Source organism: Vidua chalybeata, chromosome 1 (genome assembly GCF_026979565.1).
Source record: "Vidua chalybeata isolate OUT-0048 chromosome 1, bVidCha1 merged haplotype, whole genome shotgun sequence".
NCBI lineage: Eukaryota > Metazoa > Chordata > Aves > Passeriformes > Viduidae > Vidua > Vidua chalybeata.
The window spans coordinates 38,189,054-38,212,370 of NC_071530.1; the positions used below are offsets into that span (position 1 = coordinate 38,189,054).

At 38.4% G+C, this 23,317-nt stretch overlaps 1 protein-coding gene across 3 annotated transcripts in view; it reads left to right on the forward strand.

The window, feature by feature from the left end:
* LOC128798552 (ubiquitin-conjugating enzyme E2 E2) overlaps positions 1 to 23,317 on the forward strand; it is a 201,794-nt gene that overhangs the window by 157,981 nt on the left and 20,496 nt on the right. For all 3 annotated transcript variants that reach the window (XM_053962217.1, XM_053962227.1, XM_053962233.1), the window contains 2 exons: positions 7,145 to 7,277; positions 20,969 to 21,116. In XM_053962217.1, coding sequence (XP_053818192.1) covers positions 7,145 to 7,277; positions 20,969 to 21,116 — 281 coding nt within the window. The remainder of the gene's footprint in view (positions 1 to 7,144; positions 7,278 to 20,968; positions 21,117 to 23,317) is intronic.

The window sequence follows — 23,317 nt, forward strand, 5'->3', positions numbered from 1 at the left end:
CAAACATATTGATTCCTAAGTGTACATGAAAACGGTAACTGGCTTCAATAAAAAGCACATAATAAGAGCAGGATATAACCACTTTGAAAGAATTGCAGCCTGACTTAGAAAAATGTCTTAATATCCTCCTTCCCTTGCTGCTTGCCTAAAAGTACTTCTAAAAAAATGTGGTCTTTAATGAAAGATGGTCTCAGTCAGAAAACTGGAAGAGCTGGAAGAAAGTCTGATTCAAAACTTTCAGCTGAATTCTCTCACTGCAATGGAAACTAAGTGGTGTAAGCGATTTGTCTTATGTGTCTTTCTCTGCCAAAGCCTTTCTGAGTGACAAGTGGTCCAATCACTTCAGCCTCTGTTTCCATTGTGAATAATTAAGTCTAATGAAAGATACCTACTCAAAAATCATACTTATCTAATAATATTGATATTCCAGTATATGTAAGACATAAATTCCCATTTATATTGTAGGGTGACCAAAAATACTGGATCTAGCAAAGACCCAAATTCAAGTGTTAGGTCATGGTAAGGCAAGATTTTTCAGTAACTGTTGAGTCTATTTAAAGTAAAATTAACAACTCTTTAAAAATGTAAATATATATGGTAATTCACTTAAAGTAAAGAGTTAATTTACTTAGAGTACTTAGAGTAGATCTCTTAGGCCTCAAATTTAATGCTGAAAAAATCTAAGTTTGGTCAAGATTATAACTAGTCAGAACAATGAGCATCTTCCAGCATTTTAATAATGACACTTCTTTGCACCGTCTAGATGAACGAGTTGAGATGATGATAGTTTTAATAACTTATTTAATTGATTAATTGAAAAGGAAGAGTTTTGGGATTTTCAGCAGATTTTCAGGGGAAAAAAAGACATTAAAAAAATACTATGCATTCTAAAATGGGGGCTTTATTTCTTGAGGAAAATTTAAGTCATCAATATAATAGTCCAAGTAAGCACTTATCTCTAATTCTGAAAGGGTTTATTTCTTTAATTGTTCTTTGATTTTACTGCCTGGAGACCAGCCTGCTAATTTTATTCATAGCAGAGGTATTATTAACCACACAACAGCGCCCATTGCCACAGGCAGTCTCAGTGCTCTCTGCTATCTCTTTGTTTTTGTTTTGTAGAAGTGTATTCTTTTGGCTGCTGTGGCAACTGTTTATTACATACATTTACCAAAGTACCTCCTGATATCACTGTAGCATCTGGTTAGGCAGCTGTGACTCCCCTTTCCCTTCCCTACGCCACTGTTGCTGCAGCTCCCACTCTGCTGGCTCTTCATTTTCCAGGGAAGGAAGGAAACAAAATTACTGTACTGCAATAAACCACCCTGGTAGCATTTTTCACCCCCTCCTCACTTCTGGAAAAAGGTGCAAAAATAGCAGAATGTGTTGATGGCTTTTGATGAGGGGAAAGGAAGCGGGTGTTAGGAGGAGTGGGATCTGCATGTACCTGAAGTGAGGAAGGATCCATGTGATGAAGGAGCAATGATTTGTCAACACACAGAGAGAGGGTGGGGGAGAAACCACTCTCAGGCAGAAACTAGAAAATACATGCACTACAAAGAATAATAGCCAGTAACAATGGAGTAATAAGGCTCGAGAGGTGGTGGGTCAGGTGGGCTTCCAGGTTGCAGAGGAGCTGAAGAAATTGAGCAGATAACCTGTACTGCTGACACCATCTGTATCCTAATACTGCCTGTATCCATTACATAGTACAGAAACATGGCAGTGGCTTACAGGACTGTGATGCCACTGCTTCTCAATGGCACTTTTTTTGCATTTTGTTGAATAGGGCTAGGTGGATTGTGGAGGTGGTTGTGAATCACCTGGTGATGTATCAGCATAGCTGCTGATGATTTGCTTCTTCCCAGATTGAGGTTATCCAGCAACCACTTCCCCAGCACAGCCCCACTGCTCATCTCATGGTTGTCCCCAAGTACGTGGTCAACCTTGAGCTGTGGTGCAGACAAAGCAAGACTTTTGTTTAGAAGTTAGTTTCATCACTAGCACCTTAGTTTCATTATTGGCACTGTGTTCAAAACAGAGAGCAGAGAGTATACTAAGTTTATTTTAATGAAGCTTCATATCTGCTTCTCAAGAGATGTGTCTCGTTGAAAGCTGAATCTGCAGTCTTCTGGTTTGCCACATCCATCTTCTCCCCTCACCAGCTGTGCACTTAAATTATTTTGCCAATCTTCTGGTACTTTTGTATCCACTTTGCCCTCTAGGCAAGGGGCTTCCCAGAAGCATTCAGAGAAAGCAGATAGAGGCAGGATCTGCTCCTGTATATCTGTTAGATGTGCAAGAAATGGGATTGCAAGAAACTGTTGTAATACTTAGAAATTGAGATCATTCTGTAATGAGCTTCTCTCCTCAGAGGGAAAACTCCTAAAATTGAAGCCAAGGCTCTGCACAATAACACATGAGGAAGAGAAAGAGCCTTCCATGTGTCCTTCTTTTTCATACTGTCATAAGTTAGCAGAGATAGCTGAGAGGGACTGCATCCTCCACAGACTGCAGCCTGGTTCTGATGTGTGTTTCTGTGTGCTAAGGCAAGTCAGATTACATAAAGCAATAACAGGAGTGAATTGCTATAGACAATGCCATGGAAAGTGAGTTTATGGACGTTAGTATGATATCCTGTTCTGCTTTATTCTTCACTGTTATAAAAACTCACTCTCTCCACAAGAATCTTCCAATTTCTTTCTGAGTCTTGAGGAATAGGAAGGCCTCCAACCAACGTGCTTTCCTATTTTATTTGGCCGGATCAGTTCCCTGCCATGCACTGTTCATGTATCAGATCTAGAAAAGCATTGAAGTTAAAATCCTACATGTTTTGTGCTACAGGCTTGCCTTTCCCTTGTATTAAAGAGTACCCACTTCAGTGGTGGATACCAGCAGGATTCAGAGACCAAGAACAGAAGGGAAGACACTGAAATAGTCCTCATTTTCCACCTTACCAGAAACACACTACAAGTTTATGTTACCTCCAGTCATAGACACTGGGAAAGCATGTGACCCCCTCATCAAGTAATATAAGATAGATTAAAAATGATAACATTATTTTGACCAATCTGTTTTGTATGACTACTTGATAATCAAGGTAGACATACTTATTTTTTTGACCTTTTGTATTTTCACTTTTTAAAATTATTCTCTGGAAATTACATACATTTGTATACAAAGGACAGCTAAAAATCAACTGTACTTTAATAACTTCTCCAGATAGGTTTTCATCTGGTGTATCTCATGGGTGCTGTTGTTTTCATACAACTCTTCCAATACATTATTTTGCATTTAATACTTTAGGATATTTTAAATGCAGGGAAAGCTTGGTGTTTATAATGCATTGCACTGGACAAGCAGTTTTTAGCAGCACTACTTTCAAGTGGCTGCCTGCCTAAAACATATTGAGGGAATAGAAAATACTCCATGTGGCAAGCATATTTAAAGCAGAGTTAATTCAGCTCTAGTAGCATTTAAAGTGTTTTGCTAAGAACTGTAACTGATGTCCATACATTTCACCTTCAAGTATCTGTGGGAAGCCATGGCAGAACTGAAATAGAGGAGAGGCAAAGGAGAGTGAAATAAAAAGAGGACCATTTTACATGTTTTCACTCCTTTGTCCTGAATTTCATACTCTCATACGGATGTTGTTCTGGAAGAAAACTGGCTCCATGTCCACCTATTCCAGCTCTTCCACTGAGCAAACCTCTGCAGAGGCAAAGTACTCTGTGGAGGGTCTCATCAGCTGTAGGAGAATAAGAGCAGCAGACAGCTGGCTCTTGGCAAGTCATTAATAACTTTCAAGTCTCCAGGAGCTCAGCTGCACCTCCTTGGTCCTATGTCACATATTCCACCTGGGAGGTAACACTGGAAACATAGAGAACACCAGTTCCAGAGCCACACTACAACCTCTCTGCTGGGTCCTTAATTGCCCCACCCTGCAGAGTCACTGGGTTGTCAGCATCTGGGCTCACACTGGGAGGCTGCCCTGCTGGTCTGACAGCAGCAGACCTGTCCTCCTAAGAGTTCATCCAACTACCTTACAGTTCATCCACTTCCACCTGGAGCTGCCCAGCACCCTTATCTCTCCCTTGGAGCTGACTGTGTAACAGCAGGTTTGTCACAGGCAGCACGTGTGTGCTCTGGCCCTGGGTCAGCTGAGTTCAGGACAGATTTAGTCTGCCTTTTGCTGAGAGGGTGCACATCTGAATCTGTCCTTCCAAAGATTACAGAACTTCAGGCACTGAGCTGTTTGGTGCACTTTCTTTGAGATCTGTGGTTTGGTTGCCAGTAACTTTAATAGAGCTGGAATATAAATCATACTGAATATAAAACATTTGGGCTTCAGTGTGTCGGGCAGATATCCATGTAGAGAGAAGGGTAATTAAATCCTCTTGCATTTTAAACCTTACAGACTAAGGCTCTAGCTGACATCTTGCACACGTGGGAATTTTCTCTGGTGAAGCCTGCTTGTGTTGCCAGTACTGTAGATAAATAAAAGGCTTAACAATTAAGAAAGAAGGAAAACAAAGATAATACACCTGTCAAACCTTTTGTATTATTAATGCACAAATGAAAAACTGTGATGCTTGTGCATGCTGTTGCCCTTAATGCCAGCTGTTGCCTGTGCACATGGGCTGGTATTTCACATGGCTGAACAGCCCTGCTGCCAGCAAGCACTCAAACAGGCAGCATCAATAACAGCAGTCTTCCCACACTCCATACAATTTAAGCTATTCTTCAAATTAATAATAATACTTAATAAAGCTTCATCTCTCATTTGCAAAGAAAACCGTCAATTAATGTTAATCAGCATCCTCAGAATGTGATCAGGCTGGGCTTGTAGCTGGACGTGCCGAAACAGTTCAACTGGCAGATGGAGCATTTTCCAACTATTCTAATTAATGTCTGCTCATTTCAAATGTTAATGCAATTAAATAAATAGGCAAAACAAATAAAAATAATATACAGTATGAAATTGCTACTATCAGAGAGAATTCTGATCAAAAAAAGTCAGCCTCACTCAGAGAAGGAGCCCAACCATCCCCTCCTGGCTAAATGAGTTCTGAAAGAGCTAGGGCAAGCTTTTGTTACTTATTTCCAACCATTTCTCTGGGAATGACATTTATCTCACTTCCATTTTAACCTCCTGGCATCGACTGAGGAATTGCTCCTTTAAGTGTTAGAACATTTTCCTGCAGAAAATGAGAAGGGATTCCTTTCATATATTTTGGGCTTTTTTTGGTGTAAGATTTAACTTGCCTTGCTTCTTGTCTTTTCTATTTGAAATAATTGCCTGCATTTTTTTTAGGAGTTTTATTTTCTGTGAACATTGTATACCATACCACTGATGTAGGACTGCATTTGTTTGGGCTTACAAAGAGTTCAATTAGCCCCTTAATGCCTAGTTCAGTCACAATTAAACCTTCCCTGTTGACTCAGGATTGGTCTTTCTAAAGGCAGTGGAGGTGGTTTTAATTATTCATTCTCTGGTTTGTTTCTTACAGCAGTCTCAGCTGTGCTTTATTATTCAAAGGTTAATGCAAACTGAGAACTGGGTAAATTAAATTTGTTTGGCAGCTAGCAACCTGATGTATTATCGACACTGTGAAATATGGATGGCAACACTTCTGCTATTGTGCCACTTAAAAAGCCAGATTTCATCTTTAAAACAATTGCTAGTTTTGTTACTATGGCTGATAGAAAATGAACGTTCCATAATGTTATTGTCTCTGTAACCCATTATTGTTGAGAAGGCAAGGTAGTTTAGAAAGCCAAGAAGCATTAACAGCTATTATAGAAAATGGATGTAGGTACCATGACTAATGAAGTGCTCTGCACAGGACTGAGTTGTGCAGCTGTATTCAGGGAAGTTTTAATGAAGGGAGCCCAAGGAATTGCAGGTGAAAGCGGGTTTTATTAACTTCCAGTGAACAAAACGAATAGTTGAGCAGTGAACATGACATGATGTCGTATAATAATTGTATACCTTGGGTACATTGTGAGGCAAGGAGCATAGCCAAGAGCTTTCAGCTGTTCTACACACTGAGTGATTCCACAAACTCCTGTACGCTGCAGAAGCCTTCACTGCAAACATAACAAGAATTGTTTCACAAAAAATGCCTTAAGACAATACCACGTCATTTTTTGAGATATCTACCAGCATTGCCTTCCTCTAAAAAATATTAATCAGATATCTGGAAGTCACCATTCCAATTGATCCTAATTAAAATTCAGGTCCTGTAATCAGCAGTCTGTGAACAGAAAAGAAGCCTTCATATGCTTTAAGAGAGCATCCTGAGTAAAATACATATTTGTATGGACAGGCATTATGTTGTATGAAAGGAGTCTGTGTTGGCTTTTAGAAGAGTCATGCTCAAGAACTTTTATTAGTTAGCATTTTATTTCATCTTTTTCAGGAATTCACCATACGGGTGAGAGATTTTTCTTGTTTCATACAGGATTATGTTTTGTACATTTTGAATATTATTTCAGTACTGTGTTTTTAACCAAGGACTTTGAATTAACATAATCCAACACTTCCTGTTGGATTTAACATAATTAACATAACCCACTTCCTGCTTATATTTTTTTTTAAGATAGGAGAATTATTGCAGAGCAAAGCAGCCTTCTGTGGTAGTGACTGGAGACCTTAGGTTAGGAACAAGTGCAGCTGCAAGGTTGGTTGTACCCTGCTCAGTCTTGAGTACAGCCTGTGCTGTGTAATGTGTGTAATTACACAGCTACTGACTGAGGAGGTAGGTGGATGAGGAGGTAGGTGAAAATAGGATGGCTCGTGAAGCAAGACAGTGACAAGACATCTCAGCAAAGTCTCTATATCCTTGCACTGTAAATACTTCACATCTGCCCACTAAAATATTTGAGATAAGACAGTTGAGAATTTTTCTGTGCTTATTTGAATAATTTATTATGTGATTTTAATACTTCTTCCTGGCTGAATATATCACTTCTCTGACAGAGCTTAGGACATCAGATGCATGTTCTATCTAACTTAATAAATGTGATACACAATTTTGGTTTCTGGTGTTACAGCAAAACCAGCGGCACTACTGGTATAGTATAACTGATGTAGTATATCCTTGATTGTATGTGGTTATTATATTTTTGTTTTCTATTTTAGTGCTGGACCCAAAGGAGACAACATTTATGAATGGAGGTCAACTATACTGGGACCTCCAGGGTCTGTATATGAAGGTGGAGTTTTCTTCCTTGACATAACCTTTTCACCGGACTATCCTTTTAAACCACCCAAGGTTAGTAGAAGGATATTCAAAGTCTGATAGGAGTCTTTTCCTGCTGATATTTTTTAATGTGTATGTTGGTATATCATTTTAGGATGAAACAGAAAACTTTCAAAGCAATAATGAATTCTTAAACTTGAATCTTTTGATAGAAAGAATTTAAATAACTGGCTACAATTTGCTTGCATGCTGCCAGTATAGCTGAATCCATATGGATTTATTCAGCAAAAGGTTGCATAATTTCCAGTAGCTATTTTTTAAATTTGGATTTGTTTCTAATATGAAAGCACTTATATTTGAGATGCACCCTTTATAAGTAGCTGAAGATACTTAATCTTTCCTGTTGACCCATATAATTCACCAGGATTGTATGGCTGTCTAGACAAAAGTGTGCACCTATTTCACTACCCCATATAGTATCTGCAAGTGCAAGATATTATAAGTAATGGCTTTACATCAGAAGAATGTGGAAATATGGCACTAAAGTCCAGAAGCTGGAGTGACAGAGATTTACAGAAATCCTTAGGAATTCTGTTTATAATGCTGTCTATAATGATACCAGCCAGAAATAGAGAGCTGTATCAATAACATATAGGTGACAGATCATTACCATGATTAACTTGAAATGTCAAACATGAAAAATCTAGTGGTTAGGAAGACTGCAAAAACCAAAATGGGTGGAATGTGGCAATACAGAGCGTCATTTATAACCAGTAGTAATAATTGCTGGAGGATCTCAGAATGGGACTTTATTGCTTGATCACAGGATTATTGCAAACCACCTGTGTAATGTATTTATAAAAAAGGCAAACATCCTCCTAAAATGCATCCTCTGGTCTAAAGAGAGAAGGAATTACCAGTGTGAGATACGTGATGCTTGGAAGTCCTTATCTGGAAGACTGAGTGCAAGTCTTAACACACATGTTCGATAATTGGAACAGAAACCGGGAAAATTTATCCCACAGAGCTGTTAATAGAATCAAATAAATTGATGGGGCTGTCTTCCATGAAACAAAGTAAAAAGAGGTGCATTGTTCACCTTGCCACTCTGGAGAATGTGTCTGGAAGACCCCTACAGAAGGAGCTATGAGATCAAAAATATTTACCTTGTTTCTGATGCATTTATGAAAGGATGGGTGTGCCAATGTTGGTCTATAATAGAAGGATATTGCATTAAAAGAGAGAGAAGCCAATTCCTATTTGATTAGTTTGAGTAGATTATTGAAATATAAGTGCCTATATATAGAAATTTAATGCCACAGTAGTAATGTTTACAGTAGTAGATAACATTTATATTACCAGGAAAGGTTTTATAAAACAAATGAGAGATGGGAATGCAAAGCACTTGTCATTTTGTAAATTGAACTTTCCCAGCCAGTAACCTAAAGATGGGTGCGTATAGCAGTCTAACTTTTTTTCCCATTTTTAGTGTTCCAGTTTAGAGAAGCCTTGATGTCACTGAGAGGTCTTAGAGGAGTTGTACACCTTGCTGACTGCACAGTTTCAGACTTAGGCAGCTGTTATTACACAGTGAAGAAAGAATTTGAAATTTTATAATTTATCCTTCAGTTTGTTAAAGCTCTGGGCATGCTGAGCTGGGGTCAGTCCTGTTCTGTTCTTTCCCCTGTCCTGTTTTTCCTACCTCCCCCCAGTCCAGCCCACTGTCAGGACAAGGTCTGTTTTAACAAGCCCTATTTATTTACTTCCTTACTGGGCTTAGTCTGTTTCTGCTAGCTGCTGTGCAAGGATTCAGTCCCCCCAAAAAGTAAAAATTATAATTTTTAGGGGATAAAATGGCTTTATGGCATATAAAATAGAGCTTGAAGTTCTCTCAGAGATCTAATACATAAGAACTAGCTCTGAAAGACAAGTTACCAGGAGGTCTTTCGTCATTCTCTCTGTTGAATCTGTTGAGTCTTGTGGCAGTGTATGCAATAGACACCTTTTTAAAATAGAACTTGAAGGTTCAGTTTGCTGTTTCACCACAAGGTAAAGTCTTTTTCAATCTGCCCTCAGTTGTGCTCAGCAACTGTGTTATTTTGAGACATGAGTAATGCAGCTGTGCATTGCTTATTAATGAAATGTCAAGGAAAGAGGTGGTTCTTGTCCTGCTTCGTAATAGATTTGATTGTCTGCCTTTATCTTGATGCCAGTTGTCACTGTAAGAAATGTGTGCATCTAAATCATATGCAAATGTATTGCTTGGTAAAGGATAAGAGAATTGATGATGCCATATTGTCTCAGTAAACAGCCAGTTTTATGTTGAGGGGAATTGTCATCTGTAAGAAAGTAATGGGTGCATGTGCACAGGGGACTAATGTCAGATATAACTGTGTCATAAGCATGTGTTGAGCACATGAATTCTTACTCTATTCATTTCAGCCACAGTTCTAAATTACCCCTATTTTCAGTCCTGCTGTATGACCTCGCAAACTGTTGCTATTTCATTACACCTATTTTCCAGACCTTACGAAACCCATTCATAAGTAAAATAGTTAGGGAAATCCCTTTAATTAAGCGGCATGGGAAGACCACTGCTTATCATAAGGTAGCTGCCTGTCAGCACTGCTGGGAAAGGGTAGTTAAATATGTTCTCCCCAGGCTGATCTCTAGCAAAAGAAAGGTACTGAGTACATGGAACATAACTCACGGCCTCACAGTACACAGCTATCTGTGTCACTGGGTGTTGGCATCTCTTCTACTTCTCCACAGATTGTAGAGATTTGTGATACTTTATGCTATTCTCAGAATCATGGATTATAGGGTTATGGCCATTTCTTTGTAGTTATATTCTAATTTTTTCTAACTCCTTATGGCTCTATCATCTTAAAAAACCTAGTGATAAAGTACAAGACTGTGAAATGTACTGAGAAAGACATAAAATGTATCCTGAGTGTTGGCAATATTACCTCCCTCTAAGAACATAGCAGAAAGGATCTAATTCACATTTTTCACTATGATTGAATTCATAAATTACTCCTGAGATTTCTGTGGGCCATTTTCGTCCCTCATTCACTATGAAGTAAGGAAATATTTAAACAAGTACTGTCAAAATTGATCTTCCAAAAATGTGACCACAAAAAACCTGGGAAGAAACAGAAACTGCATTTCCCAGATGCAATTACTTGACCCAGCCTGGGGTTCCAAAGCCAAATTCCCACGTCACATAACACATTCACTGTTAAGGGGCCTAATCCACAGCATGTTAAAATCTGCAGAAAGATCCCTTTTCCTTATCTCTTCTCAGATGTTGTGCACTCCATTATCACATCCACGTATGTGTATGTCGCACATAGATCTTGAGGAGGGTAAAATAATTTTTTAAGTAAGAAAAATGCATTGAAAATTGATTTTGGATGTGTGTCTTTTATCTTTATTACCATCATTAAAATATGTTTGTGGTGTAAACACTGTTCAATTTGTATTATACAAAGTTCTTAATATTTTTTGAGGGATCCAGATTGCTTCTATAAACACTTGTGATGCCTGTTCTGATCGCTGGGCACCCTATTGCATGTTGGAAAACATTAATTAAATAAACAACAGAGACCACATTTGTACAAGTAAAGATGTTCTATATTTTGGTTTTTCTTTTTAACAAGTGTACAAAGTAATTTTCATTTGCTCTTCTAGATAGTTAATCTGCTTCTCTACTTTCCCTTTATCACATAAAAGAAAGTGAATCACTCTTTCATTCAGGTTTTGTTTAAATATCTATTCAAATTTTCACTTTAAAGTATTTCTTCAGTTTTTGTACCTTTGTAGCCTCCAACATTCTTACGATTTTCAAGTTTTATCTCCATTTTCCACATTAATTCTCCTCTGTGATCCAGTTCATATTTCAGGTTTTGTATAGCAACATATCACTGTCATCAGGTTTCCCTTCCAGTCTGCACCAACAAGTCTTTCCCCTATGGATCCATAGTTTTCATTTTGTCTGTCCTTACCTGTCAGTGTTTTTCAAAGTTAAACCATAATCACAGAATCAAATTAAGTTCCTCTTTACCATCACAGAACAAACCATATGGTAAGGCAGAGTATAATTTGCTCTCACACTATTAATTTCTTCCCCTTTGAAGCCAGTCTGTTTCAGTATTTCAGCTTTGTCACATGCCTTGAAACTGGACTCCAAATTTTTTGAGCCAGAGGTCATTGCATTGACCTTTTCAGCCCTGCTTTCCTTATAAATCAGTGGCATTTGGCTTCACTCACAATTGCAGCGCACTCATGCAGAGGAGGAAGTTGTTCTTCCCCAAAAAAGTTCACTTCTGTGTGACCAATGCAGCTTGATAGGAGTGATGGAGGGCCAGCCCAATCTCTGCAACTCTGATTTAGCTCTACAACCAGAAAACAAGATCTTTAGAACAGCTTCTCTGAGAACTAACAAATTAGCTTTGGCTTTCTGGGAGGCTCTAATCAATTAAAAATATTTCCTTGCCTCCACTGTGAGGAAGCTGCTGTATCACTGCAGAAATGAGCTGAGCGCCTCGATGGCTGAGTCAGCAAGAAAGCGGGTGGGCTGCACGATCACTGTTCTCCTCTCGGCTGCATCCTCAGTGTCACATTGGTTTTATGAGATGCCAGACAGAAGCAAGGTATGGAACACACGAAGTGAGGCATAGATGTGGTGATGAACTCACTTTCTGCTGAAGGCCAGATGCTGCTAAGGCTTCAATCTCAGTCACAAGGTGAGGTTTCACTTCAGCCCAAAAATACAGCACATCCCTTGTAGTGTAAGGGACTGAAAAATAGACAAAGCTGTGCCCTGTTCAGAGCAGAAATTAATAAAAATGCTTAGATGACATGCCAAGGAAATAACCTTACATTTTTTCAGTGGCTTAATGACCCCCTCAACCTTTTTTAGAAATACCTTTGAGATTTCTTTTTCCTGCTAACTATCTTCCTTTCATCCTTAATGGATTCAGACAGTTCACCCCTTGGCTTTAACAGAGGAAAGGTCTCTCTCTCTCTCTCTCTCTCTCTATCCTATGCAGTACAGCAGAGCTCTTCTTTGGGGTATTGAATGGGATCTAGCCATGCCTAGATGTCTCTTGTGGGAGGATGTGTGTGTGCATATCTGTGGGTGTACATGTATGATTATATGTCCATATGTATTTGAGTAGGGGTATCATATCTTTTAGTCAGCCTGGTCTGACAGAAAGAATTTCACCTCAGTTTCTGTCCTCAGTCCACATAAGAAATCAGTGAATTCCCCAAATATGCAAGGTTTTGATCCGAGATGCTTTAAAATTTCGCCATCAATACAAACACCGCAACTTTGTGTACACTACACAACTGAAGGAAAGGCAATAATTTCATATATCCTGCATACTCTCCCTCTGGAGCAGGAAGCTCTGACAAATCAGGAAGCCATACCAGTCTTTTGTACAGGTGTTTGTAGAAAAATGAATGCTCTTCAAGAGAACTTTCCTCCCAGGAATTGTCACTGCAGTGGAGTCTGCATTTTCCTCAAGAATAATCTTTATTAATAACTTCTATTCTCATATTTGACTACGTTCAGTCTGTTACAGTGTCAATTCAATTTAGCTGTGGCTGATACAATATGGATATATCTATCATTATCCTAGTATTCAGCTAGCTGTATTTTTGAATTTGAGTGATTTACAGAATCTCTTAATCCCAATTCTACAATTAATCTTGCTAGGGACTTAAATCTCAGTTGACTGAAAAATGGTTCATAGGGCTTGAAAGCTGCAATATGCTAAATCACCTCTAAATCAAAATTAAAATAACAGAAAACTCTGTTTCCTGCCTGTAAGTCTCCTATGCCTATCAACTAACGGAAAAACCATTCTCAGCACTTGGAAGCCTAGATGGTTTAAATCAGCTGTTGGACTACCAGGGAGGCCCTTTTCCTTTTTAAATATAATTCACAATGTCTATATAGTCTGGTCTTAATGGCAATATTAAACATCTCTTCAAGTTTTTTAATACCTAGTTGTAACATAGCACTAATCTCAATGCACTAAATATCCTTTTGTGGAATTCTTCTTCTGTGGTAGACACTTTCGACCTATTTTGTAAGTTCAGCCTCATGTCTGAGGGGCAATTCTTTTTCTTCCTGGCTTCTACTCTACATGTTCATACTTGTTTTATATGTGATTAGCTGTTAAGGACACTTTTATCTGCAGTGTAATAGAAAAAAGTACAGCCCATTTGACTGACCCCTTTCTACCATCTCTGCAACCCTGATGTAGGCAGGGCTTCAGTCTGCCTCCTCTAGCCCCCCCTTCCCAGATATTGTCATCATAAGGGTAGCCTTCAAACGCAATGGTCTCCTGTCAACCTTATCCTTTACATTCATTTGCCTCGTCATACTTCTATCATAGCCTCTGTCACATCCTATTAGCTCTCAGCGCCGTGCTGTGCTGCTCACAGCTTTTTTCAGCTGCCTCCTGCCCTCTCCAGCCTCCTCCTCCTGATGGCATGGCGATGCCTCACCCGGCGCGTTCCCACAGCGCTGCCTCCTGCGGCCCCTTGGCTGTGCCTCCGCCCTCCCTTGTTCTCCTCACCCAGTCTTTCTATTTGCATCTTCTTGCTGAGAGCAGCCCAGGAATCCTTCATCCATGACAATAAATGGAGTTGGCAGGTTTTCCCAACAAGTGAAGTCTTTGGGTGTTTGCAGGCAGAAATCAGATGCAGGGGAGTCTTTGAGAGGGTGAAATGGACAACCTGCCACCAGCAGGCCATTGCCAGAGGCAGCAGGATCAGCCCCAATCCTGCTCTCCTCCGAGCAGCTCTTCCAGGCGTGTGAGCTGCAGAGTGCAGTTCCCATGCTTGCACCACCTGCAGTGAAACAGTTTCTTCCACAGGTCACATCCCTAGGATGCTCCAGACCTGGAAGTGTTGAAGGCCAGGTTGGGTAGAACTTTGAACAGTCCAGTCTAGAGGGGAGGTGTCCCTGCCCACGGCAGGAGGGTTCACAGTGGATAATCTTCAGGGTCCCTTCCAACCCAAACCATTCTGTGAGTCTGATCATCACCTGATGTCTTCAGGTGATGCTCAACCAGCACGCAGCGGTCCAGGGCTCTGGACAGCTCAAACCCAGATGGCTGCTTAAGAAAGTGTAATGTCTCTCAAAATGACAGAATGAGAGTTTTAAAGTGGAGGACATAGATGTGAGCAGAAATATGTTAGATTGAGGAGAGAATCAATAACTATGCTTTATTGTGGATAAATGCAAAATGTGTATTTGATAAGGCAACACCATGGAAATCTCTGACATTTCCTTTCAATTCATTTATCTGATAATTCTTCTAGTAACTGGCAAATTGAATTGCCAACGATTCTTCTAATGAATAGCCTCTTTATTCACTCTGTTTACAATACTCTAATTTATATCAGTAGTTTCTATTGATTTATTTAATCTTGATGCAAACAGCTCTATCTAACTAAACACCTCCTGTTTTCCTTACCAAGACTTAGGTGGTTTATGGTTTTATCCAATTTCCTGTGAATACCCAGTACACTAAACTCTTTAAGAGGGCCTGTAGAGGCATTGTTTGGGGAATATCTTCTGCCTCACAGCATTGGTTTTAATATTGCTTGTCAAATATATTTTCAGAAGACAATTTGTCTGTTGGAAATTTCAGAAGCTACATAATTCTGCTGTATCAAGCATGTTTTACTACTGCATAAAACCCATATGATCTAAAAATACATAATATGTCAATGTTGTTTCTTGTCCTCTTTTACACACACAGAGATAAATATACACAGATGTGAGAGATAGACTTCTTTTTGCACACCATTACTATAAAATGAGAGCAGATGGACTGATCAGGACAAAAAACTACTACTTTTGAAGTCAGTCTGCCTAGGACTTCTGATGTATGGAGTACCTAAATACCCAAAAGTTGGAATTGGGTGAGGAAGAAGAGGCCCCTGTTTCTTAGAATAAAGTCTAGGAATAAAGTCTAATGCCTGGAGCACCATGCAGGAGCACTGTGGTGAAGTGAGAGAGGCGTACATGTAGGACAGTACAGCCTGCATGCTTTGAACTTCAAAAGGGAGGTTTTATTTTATAAAAGTTAAATGGCCAGTAAATGTTAAAAAAAACTCGCTCTCTATAAAAGAACTTTTTTTGCTGACTTTCCATAAGGAACTACTAATTGTAAGAAAGATTATGCTGATTATATGAAAATCATTTTATAAAAACTCATAGTGACTTTGTCAGAGAAAGCTTTTGATACTAAGCATATTACTATCTTGTTTCTATTCTGAACATCCCTAACCCAAGCAGTAATCCATTTCCCTTGTCCTCTCCTTCTCTTCCTTTGTTTTCAGAAAACTTTGTACTGTTTAGGACTTTTTTTTCTCTCTTGGATACATCAAAGATTATCACGGTCCCTTTTTACCTTTCCTGCTGTTAAATCTGTGTGCAAAATGAGTGCATTTATATAATATAGATGTTTAGTGCTGCTGTGCTTATTCAGTTTTTTTCCCCTGCAACACTGTTCAATGAAACAGTGTGAGTAGTTACTCAGCCTCATAATTACAGCTAATATAATGAATAATTACTCCCATTGCGTACTGATTCATTTTCAGTAATATTAAAGATGAACTCATGTGGATGCTATTATATCCATTTAAATTGTTACCACTTTTGGCTACTGATGTCTTGCATGGTGCATTTCGCCAAAGAAGCACAGCACAGTTTGCATTCTCTGTAGGTCAAGAAAATGTAATTACAGTTTATTATTTTCTTCTAATGCAGATACTATGTATTTTCCTTCAATAAAATAAATTATATTTGTTTTTTACCAAGTAAAATTAGATGTAATCAAGTGTTTTGAGAACTGGATGAAGTTCATTTCTTGCTGTAGACTTAAAAAGTACTCTTAAATAGTGAGCATCATGGGCAGTCATTTTTTGCGAACTCTGTGATAAATGATGAAGTATCTCAACAATTGTTCATGTGCATGCTACAAATATGTACTAACAAAGTGGAAATAGTCCATCCTGTCTTAGAAAGGCAGCCTCAGTGCTCATTGATAAATGAAGTGCACTCTGTAAGAAATTAAAGGGTGCTAATTAATATAAAGGTTATTGCATGAACGTTGTGTCATTCAGAGCTATATACACTTTTCATTTAGATAGTTTTATTTTTCTCATATGACTGAAGAGTGTAGGCCTGATCTTGTTTTTATTTGCTCTGAGTGGACAAATGTATTGCTCATAAAGTCTGACAAACTGAGATGGGAACAACTTAATCTCTCCTGAGCTCTATGAACATCATCATAAATGGCATCATATTTTTCCTATATATACAACCTTTTCTGTATGCAGTACAACTTCTTCCACTTCAGATAGTGCCACTGCAGTTTTATTAAAGCAGAACTCCTGGGGAATATTAGAGGAAGACAGAAATTTCATCTCAAGCAGGCATGCAGGATTCCAGCCTTGTAAGAAATGAAAGTTCTTTAAAGGAACTTCCCAAAATCGTGGGAATGAGAGCCCTGGGATCTGAACTCTGCTTCCAGTGTTAGCTGAGCAAAAGGAGGTTGTTTTTGTTTATTTTCCGGTTGGCTCTGGGGATTTTTCCTCTCTCCCTACGCAGTCACCAGGCTCCAGTGACTGAGAAGCAGGAGGTGAGGGTTTGAACCCAAAGAGGCTGATGAAAGCAAACCCTAAGGGCACACTGTAAGCCCTTACACGTAATTTGTAAAACTAGGGAATCATTTCTTCCTGCTGATATGTTTTTGAGGAAGATTGCAACTGAATTTAGTAGAGTCTGAAAGTGTGTGAGATGGTGTACAAGGCACCATAGTGACTGTTGTGTTTAGACCTCCATGGAAAAGAGAAATAGTAAGTTATTTTAAGACTACATCATGCTGGAAAACTGGTGTTCAAAATCACTCTGATATCCAGAAATTAATTACTTTGCCTTCAACTAGTTGCCTCCAAACACTGAACTGAAATCCATATTAGTTTCCTCTTCCCAGGTTCTATAAATAGTCTTTTTTCAGTCCTAAAACTTACTCAGTGAACAGCCAGACATAGCTTTGCATGTTTGGCATTCAGCAGTAGATAACAGATGAGTTTATTCTTGTTTACTTCCAAAAGTGATTGAATATAAATTCTTTATCATTACCTTTTGGAAGTTTGTTTGTAGTACTCACAGTTTTCAGAAGGTAGTCCCATTTTTCCCTATTTCCCGTAATTTGCATTTTCCTGACCTGTACTTTTATTCAACGAAAATTAAATATGCTCTTTAAATTCCAGAATGAAAGAGACTAAATCCATAGAGAACACTTATTGTTCAAGAAAACCCATACATTTCTCCTCTACCATTTAATTGTGTGAAGGTGACTTTGCCTGCACACCCACACACACTCCTTTGAGCCCCTGCATGGGACTGCTTAGGTGTTTTCATTAGGGGGCAAATGGAATTGGAGTCCACCATTCAAAGGAAATATTTAAGTGACATCAAAGGTAAAAGTATGACCATAATAAAGAAAATGCAGTTCCCATAGAAAGGTGTTAACACATGGTTTCTCTCTACACGTACAATAGGAGGACCCTGCGTAACCTTATAATGTAAATATGGTAAGCACAACATCCAGAAAGTTACATCTCAGCATTTCCCACATTATCAGCAATTTGAGGCAATACACAGATGAGGAAAGCAATGTGTCACCCCATTTGTATTCTGCTGCCTCAGGGTGAGAACTCTGTTACCTGCCACTTTCAGGCCACAGTTTCCAGTGTATTAAGGCTGTCATTGATACGGCTTCTTCTGCAATTCTGAACACTGTGATTCTTTTCATTAATTAATTGAATTGATTTTTCAGTATTACAATTAATAAATATAACATATTGTAATTATAAAATAACTAATACGTTGATTATTTAAATGCCTGCCTGTCTTAGGCAGGCATTTTAAAGTGCAGTGGTGTATTTGGTGAGTTGGTGACCTTGTCAGTGGTAAGCAGAAAGCCTTATCTTGCCTTTCTCAATCTCACAGGTTTAATATGTACTCATAGTGAAAAAATGCAATATTTCAGGTCTGTGCATTTTCTGAAAACAGCCTTCCAACTGCAAACAGATGTAGTCCCACATACATTTATCCACCAGGTAGCCTGAGATGGCAAGAGAGTGTTGAACAGTTCATGAAAGACTTTTAACTACCTCCATTCATCTCAGTGGCTCTGAATCCTGCCAAATTCCCAGTGTCCTTGCTTCAGTGCTTCAGAAGCAGCTGAGGCAGTGTCAGTGTCTGTCCTCTCTGCTGGCAGCAAAACAGTTACACTTAAAATACACACTCAAATCGATGACCTTCTCTAAAGCAGGTTACAAGCTCAGACTGACCTGTCTGTAAATATTTTAGAGGGTATAATTTAATCTGTGCAATGGATTCAGTGTTTCCCCCACATTCAGTGAGACCACACATATCTTATTACTTTGTGTATTTAGATGACACCAAATGAAGTCCTCAAATTTTTCATTGTGGAAGTATAGGGAAGCACCTTTGTTGAGGTAAAATATTTAAGCATAAGCTTTATTTCAACAGTGTAGTGAAAAGTTAGCATACAATACTTAAAATTAAGCAGGTGCTTACCATAGATCCTGGGACATCCTGCTAGGGAGCAGTCACTGATTCACTTCTAACTGGAGTATAAGAGTTCCTGGAGTTAATCTACCTGGGGAATTAATGAGCACCTACAATTTACAGGATGGTTCTCCACACCATCTCCCTTTCTGGGCACTTTTGACATGCAGTTTGTGTAAGGTAGTTTATGGCTTTTGTGCATTGGTAACCTTCCTCGTTCAAAATAGCTTTCCTTTGTAGACAGACATTTAATTTTATCACCAAATTATAATTATTTAAATAATTTTTTTTTTTTTATCTCACAGAAGATTTCCTTCCCTCCAAATGCTGAATGTGCTTGGGTTTCTCATGAGGGGGAGAAAATATTTCATCTGGCTATAGCATTTGGATTAATTGAGATCATTGTGCCAGAAATATTTTAAATTCTCATAGAAGTCCCAGAAGTGAAGCACACAGGCTGGAAAAAAATAGGCAAAACTACAAGTGAAGGGGAAAAATGAAAGAACCTACAAGTATGGAGTGGCAAACTGTCACATTATCTAATTAATTAGCAATACCTTTAGATATAGAAGCATTTAAAAACTGGTGAACTTGCTTTGTAGGGTTCTTTGGTACAGAACCCACTGGTGCATGACAATGGGCTCCAAAACATTTTTCCAGATCTATGTGGAAAAGTACTTAGGAGAAAAGGTATTTATTGTTGAATGCAATGTTTTAATACCATAAATCTACTATCTTTTCTTTCCATTATTTTGTCAAAGCTTCTTGATTTAATCCAAGGAGGCAGAATTTTTCAGTGGGCTAGAGAATGATTTCTATAATTATTTTTTAATAGAAGTAAACCAGTGATAATAGTAAATACAAGTGATTATTTCACTTGTATTCTCTCTTCTGCTTGCTGAGTGGCATGATAGTTCCACTGAGATCTCTGATACTGAAGAAAATCAGAAGAGGAGCGTGCCTGTCCCCAGTTTGCATTACTCTCCAGACAGGGGTTTATCTGTGGTAGGGCAGGATTGGGTTTGTAGGCACCCTCAGCTTACATTAGCACTGTCCCAGTGGAGTGAAGAGCACAGATTCACTGAGTCAGGGATTGCTTTGCCTGCTGTTGTCTCCTGCCTGCCGAGCCCCTCTCCTGGCAGGGCTGTTGCTGGTGAGGTAGATGTCTGAAGTTCTATGTCTTAAGTTTAGATTTTAGGAACATGTCATTGAAACCATCTGGGTGTGACTTGTCATTTGGGTAGAACTGATGGAGAAATTAGTCCTTGATGACCTCCAAGAGGTGGTTTTCTCACATTGTCCCTTCTTATCCAGTAGCCCCAGTATTCATTCTGAACTATGAATTCATTCTGAACTCCTAGCTGAGCTTCTTTTAAAATAAAAAGCCTGTGTCTTCACCTTGAAGAAGGAGGACATTATTCTGGACTAAAATAATCTCCTTGGTTTGTTACCTATGGGATCACCTGGAAGACCATATAAAATAGATACAGAAATCATCAAAATAAACTACTAAAAAACCCCAAAAAGTGTATGTAAAGAAAATGTAACCTAAAATTTGGAAATAAAAGGATTTTATTTGAGCAGCCTTTGTCAAAAATATTTCACTTAAGTTTTTCCAAGAGTCATTGCTGTGATGGCTCTGCTCTTTTGCTTCTTCTTTTTTTTTTTTTTTTTTTTTTTTTTTTTTTTTTTTTTTTTTTTACAGCTTTATCTATTGTGTCAAATGATGAACAGATGAAGACAGTAGAAGAATCTGTCTTGTTCTGACTTCCTTCAAAGTGTGAAAGAGCTGTGGACTTGAGTTATGAACATTGTCAAGATCAGGGGCTGGAACCGCTTTTTTTTTTGGCCATATACAAAATAATGAGATTGATAAGACCACGACAGGAGGAAGCTCAGGAAATGTGTCCCATTCTCAGCCTGCACAAACTGGTTTCACTGCTGGCCACAGCTGCAAGAGGCAGAATTTATTTCCTTTATTTTGTCTTGCCCAGTCTTTAACCAGCAGTAGCAGAGTACCATAATTTCAGCCTGGAAAGCAGAATGTTTGTTCCTATGGTTCTTCATTGCTTAACAATTGTGTAATTACTGGCTTGAACGCTGTTGTACTGAGACACACTGTCCTTTCCAGGTAACGTTCCGGACACGGATCTACCACTGTAACATTAACAGCCAAGGCGTCATCTGCCTGGACATTTTAAAGGACAACTGGAGTCCAGCGTTAACCATTTCTAAAGTTCTCCTCTCCATCTGCTCCCTCCTCACAGACTGTAACCCCGGTAAGACAAATTAACTTTCATATCCTCGTTCATTCATCATTCACATTTGGTCAGCTCAGTAATATCTGGTCAATGCTCTGGTTTACTGGTGCCTACTGAAAAAAAACACAAAAATGTAAAATTTAAATGCTAGTCATATAAGTAGTATAAAAAACAAGTGCAGTTTTAGTACTGGAGAATAATTTTTTTTTAATTTAGAAAGTTTGATCAGTAGAAAATACCTTAGTATGCATAATTTGGATATTACAACCAGGATATTACCACCAAGAAATATTAATGAGTTAATAAATATTGAAAAGGAAAGCTTTCGTTTAAATATGCTGATAATGTGGTCTCTGAAAAGAATATTAATAGCACTGACAATGATAGATACCTAACGCAGACTCTACAAATAATGAAAATTGGTTTAAATGAGGTTTATTCAATATCTTGGACAGTCAGCACGAGTATTCAAAGCAAGCTGTCATTCTTATTAACTAGCATAGCACTTAACCTCTCCCCTCAGCTCTTTTAGATTTGTTTTATGCCATTGACCACTAGATCTGTAATTTCCACTTTCTCTTACCCTCTTTACCAACACATAATTCTGACTGTAGCCTTGGAAAACTGTAATATATAGAAATTACTAAAGAATCGTTGAAGAAAAATTCTGTGATCTGTTTATATGTCATGAGGGTTGTTGCTGGTTTGTTTTTTATTATACACTTCAATATTATTTTTAATTTGCCCAAAGGGCTAAGAATTGCTTTGAAAAGGGCAGAATGTGAGATTCTGACATAATCAGGGGTTGAATCAAAAGCTGTAATAGAATATTGAAATGTTTCAAAACTCAAAATAAGGTGAGAGCGGGCAAAAATGTGATTGACTGCTTTTATTTTCAGGTAGGTTTGTTGCTGTATAGAACATTGAAACCTGTGGTGTTCCTTTCAGCTGAGAGGTGGAGTGATAGAGTGTTACCATTTTAGGCACATTTATTTCAGGTGGATTGAATGCTCTCTTCTAACGTCTCTGAAAAATTGATTTCTGTTAGTGTTTGGCCAAAAATATGCAGAAGTGTCTGTAGGTAGTCAGGCAGATAGATGACAGAAGTGTACGAAAACCAAGTAATATTGGCTCATGTGTCTTAGAGACCAGGTAAAGAGCTAGAGACACTGAAAAGCTGTGTAGGGATTGAGAAGCTGTGTAGGGCAGTAAATACATGCTCTCTCATAGGGTTAGAGATACTCTCTTTGAAGGGATACAGTTGTCTTGAAAGCTGGACAGTTTCCAGCAGTGATTTGACATTTAGAAATTCACTACTTCTGCCTTCTCAATCTTAAATCCTTACAGATGCTGTCAAACAACAGTTTTAGCATATCAAGTGTGTAAGAGGAATACTGAAAACAGTTACCATACCATATTACCATGTACAACATTAACACACCAAAAATGGGAAGTTCTTCCATTTAGCCTCTTTCAGTTAACAACCATAAGCATTGTCATAACCACAGTAAATAGAACAATTTTATGATGTTTCATTTTCAAATCTTCTCTTTAATTATGAAGTAGTTTTGGATTTTGTCACTGCTTCATGGTAAAATTTTCCCCTTTTTTTTGATGAATTAACACAATTTCTTAATTCGTATCCCGGTCTCACAAGGCACGTTTGGCAGGTATTTTTGAAGTGCTGAGTCATTTTTGCCTTCCTTGGAAATTGCCTGTTTCATGCCAGGTATTCTTTTATTTAAAAGTGAACTTTGAATGTTAGTGATGTACAATAGAACGCTTACAGAAATTTACAAGTCCTTACTTTTCATCGTATTGCCTAATGTGTTGCAGGTGTACTGCCTGTCCTATTATTTTTTGTGGTATTTTATCATTAAAAAATTCTTGATTACTTACCATCAGGTGGGTGGGTGGATGGATGGATAGAAAGATATGTCACTGATACATATGCCATTGAAATATATCACATATATATACACATAAGTAGCTGCAGAAACATGCATATATATTTTTTACAGCTGGGAGTAATTTTCTAATCTCTCAGTCCTCTCTTCATCTAACTAGTCTGCCCTTTTCTAAAGGCAGAAACACAACAGGGGTCTCAATTTGATAAGCAACTTTGAACTCTTTTTTCACCATTCATCAGCCAGAAGCAGATCAGGTCAAATGAAAAGGCAACATTGAATATCCCACAAACATAAACACGCGGGATGGGT